The sequence below is a fragment of the Thermobia domestica genome, chromosome 11 (assembly GCF_964235325.1).
Source record: "Thermobia domestica chromosome 11, izTheDome1.hap1.1, whole genome shotgun sequence".
Taxonomy (NCBI): Eukaryota; Metazoa; Arthropoda; class Insecta; order Zygentoma; family Lepismatidae; genus Thermobia; species Thermobia domestica.
The window spans coordinates 160,403,976-160,416,193 of record NC_137464.1 but is presented as its reverse complement, the minus strand read 5'-3'; the positions used below and the strand labels follow the sequence as shown (position 1 = coordinate 160,416,193).

Below are 12,218 nucleotides of genomic sequence, written 5' to 3'. Positions count from 1 at the left end.
GACCCAGGTTCGATTCCTGGTAGAGCGTTTGTGGTTCGGATCCCACATTAAGCTGTAGGTCCACATTACATATATCGTTGATGTTGAAAGAGACGCAAAATTCAAAATCAACCGAAAAGGTTCAGAGTTTGAAATAGTCCTATATTAGTTGTTGCTGGGGGTTACAAATAAAATCCAGCTTCTGAGAAAATAACAGAAATGGCCGTTCTTTTCGTTGTGAATTTCCTATTCAAAATACATCCTCTGTTTTCGTGTAATAGATTCTACAATTAAAAAAGTAACTTTGCCGGACGGATACTTGAGTTCGATATTCAGCCCTGGACTGGCTATCTTGATTGGTGTTTAAACTAGCGTTGATTTGCGCGGAAAGATAAATTTTGCAAACCAACTTATCACTAATATCTAGGAATTTCAAATGTTAGAAGAGCCTAATATGAGCTCTTGTTTGGAAAAGTAAAGATTTGTCGTTAAACATTACCCTAATATGATAGTCATATCAACAATTCATAGAGAAATTATCGTGTCCACTGATTTGCCCTTTTTTCTTCCCTAACAAGTGACTGACTTTCTGTGATTCTTGTAATTTTGTCACTTTTTCCCCAGTATGGCGTCATTCCGATGCATTGAGCCGTGTGAGAAACTTTTCTGATAAGATAAATTTTCAGGTGGTAGTGGAGTATACACATACGCTGTATACATATTCTTTCAGCATTTTCAATCTACTAGTAATGTAAAATCCACTATCATTGTTCGAAACTTAATTTCCCTGTGACCATTACTCATATCCGTAAAGAAGAAGAAAGTTAAAAAGTCAACATGTGTATAGAAAATTAAGAACAAAAGGAAATATCAGAATTTGATTTGATATGGGATTACATACCCACTTTTGAGTTCCATGTATATCAAAGAATATTCCTTTAATAATTACGCAAGGCGCGTAATTAGGTGAAGAAGTCATTCGAAGAAAGAAAGAAAGAAAGAAAGAAAAAACACTTCTAACCCGGGAATAAAGTAGTGGTGGGCACAAAAACCGGTTTTTCGGTTTTCGGTTTTTAGAAAACCGAAACCGGTTTTTGTAAATTTTCAAAAAACAGGTTTTGGTTTTCACCGAAACCAGTTTCGGTTTTCTCCGAAACCGGTTCAGTTTTCTCCAAAATCGGTTTGGTTTTTCACCTGATCCGGTTTCGGTCTTCTTCAAAACCGATTCCGTTTTTTTTTTCAAAATTTGTTCTATTTCTGACCAGAATGGTGTTTCGTTGCTCTCCGGAAACCGAACCCATTTCCACAGAAATAGTTTTATGTATTTTCGAAAAGTTTTCACCGAAACCAGTTCCGGTGAAAACCGAACCGGTTTTGGAGAAAACTGAAACCAGTTTCGGTGAAAAACCGAACCTGTTTGGGAGAAAACCGGAATGTCGGTTTTTCGGGTTTCGGTTTTTATAGAAACCGGTTTTCGGTTTTTATAAAAACCGGTTTTGCCCATCCCTAGAATAAAGCTCAAGAAAAGGCACATGAAAGCATATGTATGAAGTGTGGCGTCGTATGAATATGAGACATGTAGTCTAGAAGAAGAGAAAAAACAGAGAATGGAAACCTTCGAAATGTGATCCTATAGAAGGATGTTGAAAATTAAATGGGCGGATAAGGCATCAAATGAAGGAGTATTGTACATGATTAGGGAAAAGAGAAAAATCCTGAAGAATGATCACCCTATTAGCTACGGAGGGAATGGCAGAAGGAAAATTACCTAGAAGAAGGCCGTGATCGAAATAATATATGAGCCAAATAATACAAAATGAGAAGAAAAGGTACATGAAAATGAAAAATCTGACTCAGGATTAGGAAGAGTGGAGAGGTGCGTCAAACTAGACGAAAGATGGCTGACCTGAGGAGAAGAGGAATTACACAAAAAGTGGAGTGATTCCAACAGTAAACTCTACAGTTACGAATATAACTCCTTACTAGATTTTGTTGAGAGTGCATTGGCTCGCATCTGAAGCACATCAACAAGGCATTTATAGTACAACTGCTCAATTAGTATGTCATCAACCTCAGTTAACTGTTAACCTCGTCATTTCTTATTTCTACAACTTCATCAATACCACACAGCTCCTCAGGATAATCAGCACTGACCTCTGGTTTTCAGACTACTTGTGTAGCAAATTTTGTAAGAAATTTGGTATTTGCTCCAGACAATCTCATGTGGATGAGGTTGACAGGCCCGGCGCAATGCTCATGCAAAAGATGCAACCGCATCGGTCCCCGAGGTTAAAAGGAACTCGCGACGAAAGAGAGGGCACATCGCCCAAGCATCCTAAGTATTGTTCAGAATAAATCTTGTCAGTATTAGCGTATTTTGAATTTACAAATTCCCTTAAACATAATTGGCAACGTGAAAAATACCTTAGAAGGCATGAGATCGGAGGAAGATCTAAGCTGTGTTATACGCGCAACTGATGCAAGAGTAACCGGCAGAGAAATTGGAGATGAGTCCAGAATTCTCACATGTATTTACAGGTCACGAAAAGTAAATGAATATTGTTGAAACAGGATCAGGAAAAACAATGATAATAATAATAATAATAATAATAATAATAATAATAATAATAATAATAATAATAATTATTATTATTATTATTATTATTATTATTATTATTATTATTATTATTATTATTATTATTATTATTATTATTATTATTATTATTATTATTATTATTATTATTAAACATGGTTGTTTTAGACATAGCCATCAGTTTTAGTGTCAGAAAGTTTGAAACAGAATCAACGGAAATGAGCTTCTGAAAGAGCTCTTGGTTTTGTCATCAATGCTGACTTGTAAGAACTGTCCAGAAACGATGCTGTCTTACATAACCTTAATTCATTTACTGACACTTTCTTGAATCTTGTTCAGTATTTCACTCTCAGTGCTAGCGGAGAAAGATTTTTTTTTTTTCAAACTGAAAGTAATAAATAAATCTACCTCGGGTCTTCCATTTCACAAGAACGTCTGAACGGACTAGCAACGTTAGTAGTAGAAAGTGAAGTGCTCATACAGAAAAGTAGAAAAAGTATTAACAGATTTTGCCAAGCACAAGGGCAGAAAAATACAATTTTGATGTTTTGTGTTTTAGCTGAAAATTCTCAGAAAATTGGATATTGTTCAGGCATTTCATGTATTCTTTATTTGCTTAAATCTAATTATTTGTATTTGAATAACCACAGCTATTTATTTTTTCACAAGTAATACATACAATTCTAAAAAGCTGGAACTACTACAATGAAGTACCAAAGTAAAACAACTTTTTGCTATGGGCAAAAGAACAATGTATTTTGCGTGGCTAGTAGGAATAACGACACGTCCACGCGCAGAGAAATTTTGGCTACTATTTACGGGGGAAGGAGGGGGGGAGGTAATACCTCGCGTCTACCAGATTTTACCCTCGGACCGGGCTGGGTAGATCAGAACCATGTGATGATGCTGTTGAGAGAAAATACTCATCTGTTTAAAGCACTCAAGAAAAAATATTTACAATGTGAATAACATGGACCTACCTAATGATGGTATGTGCCTGTCAACGTAATTTCATATTTTACTGTGGGGAGAGAGAGTTCTCCACTGACATAATAATTTCAACGTTTTTTTTATTAGTATATAATTAATTAAAGACATTTATTTCTTAAACGGAAGAAAGAATAGCCCTTCCCCTTCCAAAGATGCTCCTCTCTACGGCTCTGCGGACATCCACGAATAGTGCAATAGAAAAATTGGACGCTCTTTTTTTAAGTTCTTAAACTATTGATAACAAGATATCAAATACCAGTAGATAATTATAATTGCAGATAAAAGTTATGTATCCTTCGATTTTAGCTGCTTGTCTGTCACATTGTCCGATTTGTTGAATCAATTTTGACCTATGTACATGTTCAGTAAACTGACACAAGAGATAAAATATACTCTATATTCAAATTATACTTGAATGCATTGAAACAGTCTGACATAGCTGAAATAGGGCAATAGGATTAGCAGACAGGTAAAAAGTGATTGGACGCTATTTTAAACACACCAGCGACCTCTAACAACCTTTCTGTCTCCAACGTATTGTATTAGCTTGTCCCGCATCAACGAGTGAAAGAGAGAGAGAGGGAGTATTGTTCCAGAATTTATGCTCTCACGGGGAGGATTAATATTTTACATTGAACTCGAGGGATGTGCTACTCCAGCGGACAAAATTACACATTGGGAAATGGGTTTCTCCCAACCGTTGACAGGTTAGAATCATGTTCCGTCGCATAGACACTTAGTTTCACTCTGTCTTTCTCATTCAAATACACACACAGAATGGCAGCTTAGCTCAACTGTCCAACAAAAATGGATCCAATATGGCTACCGAGAGTTATTCTAATTCATCTTTTAATTCAGCACAGAGTCGTCGCAAAAAAAAAAAAAAAAAAATGCATGTATTACTCGTAATTTTACTGGTGACACTTCGTTGATCTTGGCGTAGGAATCCGTTGTTGCGAGAGAAGAATGGGATTGAGGAATTTTATTTTCTCCAGGATGCAGCTATTCTCGCCTTTCTGATCTGAAAGTCTATTTTGGAAATCTGTCTAATACGATTGTGTGAAGCTATCGCTTCACCCAACGTTCACCAGATTTTATGCTAGGAAACTTTTGGGTAAGAGATATTATACATATATAAAAGTTATTATATTTGGCGGATAGTAACCATTGAAAGAGGATAAGTTCAAATGTAAAATTGATTGCATGAAAACAAATGCATTGCTTTTTGTTTTTTTTTTCGTTGAACTCTATTTTAGGTACCATTGAATTAAAATAGCCTACAGTTCCAAATACTTGAAACACTAAAGAGATTCTATATTTATAGTTTGCATACAAACAAAACCAACTTTTCCTTTTAAGGGTCAATCTCCCTGTACCTCCTAGTGATAATGGCAAATGACCAACTCTTGGTAACAGTGGCAATAATGACCGTTTGAAAGTTTCACTGCTGGTAAGAAAAGTTGGTTTAGTTTGTAATTGTACTATATCATCTTTAATTCAAGATATGAAATTTGTATTGTGTTCAAAGTGTGAACAATTACCTTTTATTTCGATACTGAGAAGTGTTGATTTTATAAAAGTGTTTTAAGGCAGATATGGATTATTCATTCGTTTTTTAAAAAGATCATAGATATTTCTTTTAACTGCGAGTGACTTTTTTCTCTTATTAATAATAATAATAATAAAAAAAGCTTATCGAAAGTTACTCAAATAGGTAAAGAAATGCGTTATCTAATGACATTCGAGTTTCATACTTGAGAAGAAAATATTTCGTATGGTTCGTATATTTCAGCCACTTTCCACATGTCATATATAGAGATAAACACACTGTAGCTATCTGTATAACGTATGCTATCTGTATAGCTCTGATATAAAAGAGCTGAATTCTGCAATGATACATGTTCTGTGGGTATCTGATCTTGATTGTAGGTTCGTATTTTAACCGCTTCTATTTGGTCTAGGAATTAATTCGTGCGGTTGGTACGCACACATTGAAGCTGTAGTACAAACACAAAATACATAAATACCTTAAGAAAAATATTGTCCATCGCTAGCCACCACTTTCGCCCATCTGTCAGGCAATGTACGGATTCCGTGGCGAAAGAAGTCCTCATCCTTGGAAGCGATCCAGTCAGAGACCCATGTTTCGATATCTTCTGAAGAAGTAAACCGCTGTCCAATCAAATCGTTGTTCATGCAATCGAACAAGTAGTAGTCCGAAGGAGCAACGTCTGGTGAATACGGCGGGTGGGGTAAAACTTCCCATCCGACATTTTCTAAATAGGTTTTGACCGGTTTTGCGACATGTGGGCGAGCGTTATCATGTTGAACAATAAGTTTATCATGTCTGTTCTCCCATTCTGGTCGTGTTCTGGCCAGAGCTTGCTTCAAACGCATTAATTGTCGTCGATAACGTTCTCCATTCATAGTTTCATCCGGTTGCAGCAGCTCATAGTACACCACACCTTTCATATCCCACCATATGCACAGCATAACCTTTGCACAGTGAATATCTCGTTTTGGTTGTGATGGACCTGGTTCACCTGGTTTCACCCAGGCCTTTTTTCGTTTAGGGTTCTCGTAATGGATCCACTTCTCATCACCCGTAATAATTCGATGCAGAAACCCCTTTCTGCTCTGTCGTTGAAGCAGCAATTCGCAAATGGTTTTTCGTCTTTCAACGTCTCTGTCTTTCAATTCATGTGGAACCCAATGTGACATCTTTTGAATCATTCCCATGGCTTTCAAGCGTTTGGAGACTGTTGTTTGATCAACGCCTAATGCTGCTGCAAGTTGTTCCTGCGTTTGACACGAATCCTGCTCGAGCAATGCTGTCAATTCTTCGTCTTGAAATTTTTTTGGCTGTCCAGCTCGCTCTTGGTCTTCCAAGCCGAAATCACCACTTCTAAACCGTGCAAACCACTTCTGACACGTTCGCTCAGCTAGAGCATGGTCACCATACACTTCCACCAAAATACGATGACTTTCAGTCGCACTTTTCTGCATGTTAAAGTAATGCAGCAGGACACCCCGCAAAAACACTTTATCAGGCACAAATTGCGCCATGTTCACTTAACTACAAACTGGTGTTGTTGACGCTTTAATCCACTGCCCTATACTACGAACGATACGCGATAACAGGGGTTTGCAACACATGTGCGGATACACGGAACTGTGGGACGCTCCGTTCGTTGCGCCATCTCTTGTCCACCCGCACGAATTAATTCCTAGACCAAATATGTTCACACAGGGCGTTAAACCACTATATACAGATGCTTAATTTTACAGAAATACCTGGGATTGAAAACATATTTGATGTCTGGGTTGGCAACAGTAGGGCGGTGACCTAGCTCCGAGCTGTGTTTGGTGATGTTAGGGCAAATTCCGTACTATGTAAAAAGCAATAGAACGGCAGAGATGCAGTGAACTGAGAAAGACGGCGATAGTGTAAAATAGGGGACACCTCTGATTTTCAAAGAAGACAAATTGTTATCGCTCGGATATGTATTGTGAGCATAACGAAAGTGGCAAATACATGGATATTTGCGAGGAACAGCGTCCGAGGTGATGACAGTCTACAAAACTCACGGCAAAGGAACATCTGCGAAGAGAAACAGTGATCGGAAGAAAGGCCTGAATGTCAGGTCCCGCCGAACGTTAAAGCGGGTTGCCACTCAGAACTGTCTGCCACCCTGCGGTGCAAGTGACGGAGAAACTCAAGCAGCATATCTCACAGCCTAGGGCAACAGTCAGTTCACCGCGACATGGACACGAATCCGATGCAGATTTACGCCTTCATCCTCTCTCACGTATCTGAACAACATGGTGTAATATTTGGCTTGCCACCATTACGACCTCTGTGCTCTGTCACTTCATTCCACATCGTATCAGAGTTATCACTGCACTAGGTAATTCAATTTATTTTTATCAACATTATCACTGCAAATAATAAGAAGCAAGGAGATCATAGGAGGAGGGGGGAGTAGATGAAGCAGAAAGAAATGAGACAAGTGCAGAACCCTGGAGTTTCCAATACTGAAATTAATGTGGGTTAGTTTGTAGAGTCCACTTGATGTAAATTACAAGAATTACTCGCTGGAATAAACGTTCTGAGCATAAAGTCAATACACTGCGCTTTTTAGAATATGTATGTGTAATATAGTATTTTTTATTTTTACTTTTTTAATATTGCAGGCGTAGCACTCCTGCTGTCTTTTGTTTACAAAATGATTTCCATTTCTATTCTTTTGGGAGCATCACGATAGATGAGATCCACATTTTAAAATTTTGTTCTTTATTTTTGTACCCGAAGATTTAAAATTGAAACTGTTTAGAATAGATTTTTCTACATTTGACACTTCTGTTATCTAATAATATTCTCCAACACCCTTCCGTCCCCGGACCATCGAAAGAAGAAAGGGGTGACGAACATGGAAAGTTCTCCACTGCTGAGCTGTCGCATTGTGGAAGTTGGCAGCAGGAGAAATAGTGGCGTCGGAGGGGAGAGTGATACTCGAAGGAACTTTTGTGTGTAGGCGACTTGACTGATTTATTCATACGAGTTTAGAGAAGTGGTGAAAGTCCCCTTCGTCCCCAGCCTTCTATTCTCCCTTCTATCTTCTTTCGTTGAAGCTCACAGCCAGATCTTTTGAAATGCAACCAATTCCCAGAGTTGTGTCTGCTTTTGTCGTTTTGTTGAATATCCTCTCCTTCACCAAACAGTTGGTTTTTGAAGCGAGACGGATGAAAGCCAAATGCTGCCGGTTGTTGTTATTGAAGAAGAAGACGAAGAAAACATTTCTTTTGTTGTGGTAGTTGTCTGTCATACTGACATACTGGAGAAACCGTGAAGCTTCATAAAAACTAACCGTTAAATTTCGTATGGAACTCCATAATGTGCTCTTCCCTTTTATCTCTTGACTTTCCACTAAGTTTTATGTATGGTTTTCTGCCATTTTAGTCAGAAACTGATGTTACATTTTTTATTTTCAGAATTGTGGGAGATCACCAAATCCATTATTATTACTATTTTCCATTCCTAATTTTCCTTTAAAAGAAAACTCGTAGAAAAGATGTGGAGATAAAAAAGAAAAAAGAAAAAAAAGAAAGAAAAATTTTACACACAAACTTTCAATCTATGTAATTCATGTAGTCTTTATCTGTATCTCAAACGGAAGGAAATATTCCGATTTAAAAAGAAAATGATTCATAATCCTACTAAAAATAGTATGATAATCTGCAGAATAATAAATTAAATTTATTGAATAAATTGTACAATAAAAATAAAAGAACGAAAGAAAGTAAAGAGAAAAGGAGAGAAAATGATCTTCATGGGTTCACGTAGAGAGTTGTATTTATTAGTGAACGTGCATCCCTAAAGTTTAAAATAAGAAGAATCATAACTTAAGACTTAACTTTTGTTGTAAGGGCGCAGTCAGACGAACGTATAATGGCCACCACATTTATTTAACCCATCTAGTATTCTGAAACAAGTTAGTAATTTACATATATATTGTAAACAATGTAAGATTAGTTTGTTGATTAATATTTTTTGAAACTCATGGAACATTTACGTTTAATTTCCACAATTTATCTTGTTTTATTTGTCTATACTGTATTTATACTTAGGGCTAAAGGTAAGAATGATAAATGTATGTGAATGTTGATAAAAACAAATTCTGGAAGGGAAGATCGTGTTTAGGAACTGAGAGAACTCGAAGAAATCTTTGGATATGATCGGCATCCAATACTACATATGGAAGCAAGAGCGCTTCACACCTGAACAAACACTCTATTCCTATGTCACCGAATTCTTTCATCCTAACACTTTTGCATGTCTTTTGAGTATGTAGTGAAATCATAAAATATATATTACTTTGCGTTTTGTGTTATATTAACTAGAAAAGATCGTAACTTCATCGAAGACTTAAATTTTTGTACTACTTGGGTTGCGTGTTTGAACCTGACTGATTATTTTTTTTAAAAAAAAATAACGGAAAAAATGCATATTTAAGATTTAATTTCAGTTAACGCCATGGATTTATAAGCCTGCCATATTTTTTTCATGAGAATACGGGACGTCTTTGATCTCCCTACCCAAACTTTCCAACACAATCCAATGAACTGTAGTTCTAGTTGTGAACAACAGTAAAATAGGTGAAAGTTCCCTCAAGTGAAGTTACTTTTCTCTCTTCAGCGTGATTCTCTTCTTCGTTCCCTGCAATTAATTGTATGGAGTGAAGATATTTACAATCCAACTACAAAAGAATCGCCTTAAAAACTCAAGATGTCGTCTTATAAAAATGCTTTATAGGAAAACAATATGCAAATAGTCTCGTTTTATTTAAATCAATGATACAATCTACTTTCAATATTCTTCGCACGTTTAACAATACTTATTTACATGGCTCTTTTTGTCAAAATTACGTTTGTGAGTTTAGTCTGATGAAAACTTAGCTGATTTTTCTCCTTGCGTCGTGTGTAATTGTCAGCGCCAGATTTACATATTTCTAACCCCTAGACCAAAACAAAATTCTGTGCCCTAGCCTCTCAAAAAAGTTATTTATAATTCTTTTTAACTTATCTAATATCTTGCTGGAGAAAAAGTCACTCATGTTTTCTGTGCCTGTAAATGTAGAAGCACTCGAAGGTTAGACATTCTGTTGATACAAAATTGGAACACTTACTTGTAATGTATTATCAACGACAGCTCAGCTCGTGTACTTTATCAAAGATTGCACATCCCCTTGACTACAAACAGACAATTGCAACTCTGCGGTGCAAGTCTATTGGCTTGCTCGCTGTCAAATCGGAGAGGGTGATGGGATAACTTCCTGGAAGCTGTTACATGTTATTGTTCATTCACTAATTACAGGATTCCCAGCCAATGTCAGATTTTTATTTTTTATTTTTTTACTTCTCGAATAAGCTGATATTGATAGTAGAAAGGGGAAGGGATTAAAATACGAGACATTTGCCTGTCCCGACTAAATTTACGGGGACGCGGGACACTTGCGAACACAATATAGAAAGTTGTCCATCTCCGAGGTTAATGGCAACTATGTTGAAAGGCAGTTTTTTCGATTTAAAAATTAATTGCAAAGTAAATTCAGTAAAACTGTAAATGCACTGAGTCTGTGAAGCATGCACTGCGTAAATATGACTTAAATTTTCAGAATTTATTATCAATTACTATTGCTAGTATGATTAAGTGAAGAAATATCTAAGTTTTCCTATTGATATAGTTTTGTTTAAAAAAATCGTTTTGTGATTATTTGAATTATTTATAAAAATGGTAATGAGTGTTTAATTTATATAGTGCTTAAAATAAACCGATGACTCGTACAAGAGTTGGGAAATTAGTTGTACCATACGTTTTTAGTCCAAACTATACTGGAGTCAAGTCAATCTGAACTTTGAAATTTTTATTAAATTAGAAAATATTCATAGTCTCTCTACTACGAACGTATACTAAATGCCAGAAAAAAAAGTCTCATATGAAAAGTTGCGATATTTGTTTGTAAACAGTTGACAAATATCTGTTCTGTACATCAGTAAGATGCTAAAATGCATAGATGATTGTACCACTTACAAGAAAAGTAGATAAAGAAAAATATTGCATTTTAAACAATCAATGCAAACAGTATTGCAAACAGAAGACAGTATCTTCTGTAGAACTTACTTGTATTTGATCTATAGCATCACTTCCTTTCGAGTACTTTAAGTATTGAACTCAGCGATTTGTATACAATTTTTTCTCCGTCTGTCGCAAAATTTTTCATCTTGTCATTTACTGTATTTTGTTCTGTTTATGGAAATTCTGTAATATGGCTAATATCGTTACAAAAGAAAGAAAAAAAAAAAAAAAAACACTAAATGACTAAATGTAAAACAAGAAGAAAGTATATATTAGTTTATTCGTTTTATTGTTTGATTTTGCTTTTTCCTCTGAATAAATCGTAATGATGATGTGTACAGAATATAATTGTGATAGCTTGATGATATGTTAGGTCTATATACTTAAAGTTACCTTATCATCTGAATATTCTTAAAAATTACACAGAAGCCTTTATATACTTTTAATGCTTTATGCAGAGAGTTACGTCGTCCCCTTGGTAATGATAGATTGACATTGTGTACTTTACTTCATTTTATTTATCTTTGTTGATAACGTATAATTCGTAAACCAAGAAAAAATGTGAATAGCAATGTAAGAAACAAACAGATAAACTTACATAAAATGTTACTCAAGGTACAGGGAAGTGCGAGAGTTAAACATAAAAGCTTGGATATAATACCCGTGCAGTGCATAATCTTCGTGAATTCCTCTGCGATGAATAGGAGACAGCTTGATACGAAATTATTATCCAAGAAATACGTTTTTAATTATTTTCTGTTTTTGTAGCCATGATGTATCCAGAGTTCCAGTACCGGCCGCCACCTCCATCTTACCAAGCAAGTATGCAAGAATACAGATTGAGGCTGCTGTTACTGGACCGCCATCCAGGAAGTGGTTCGGGACCTTCACCTGCCCATGCAGTATCACCGCCACCTACATATCGATCACACGCAGGCAGCACGTTGCGGTAAAATACTTGTTTTCTATTCATTAGTTTTTATTTATTCTATTGGCGCCCACACCTTCATGACTGGACAG

General features: G+C 36.1%; 1 protein-coding gene across 3 annotated transcripts in view; it reads left to right on the top strand.

The window, feature by feature from the left end:
- The window catches only part of LOC145664531 (uncharacterized), an 825,817-nt gene that overhangs the window by 796,134 nt on the left and 17,465 nt on the right, over positions 1-12,218 (top strand). For all 3 annotated transcript variants that reach the window (XM_081731281.1, XM_081731280.1, XM_081731279.1), the window contains exon 6: positions 11,967-12,147. In XM_081731281.1, the coding sequence (XP_081587407.1) occupies positions 11,967-12,147 (181 nt within the window). The remainder of the gene's footprint in view (positions 1-11,966; positions 12,148-12,218) is intronic.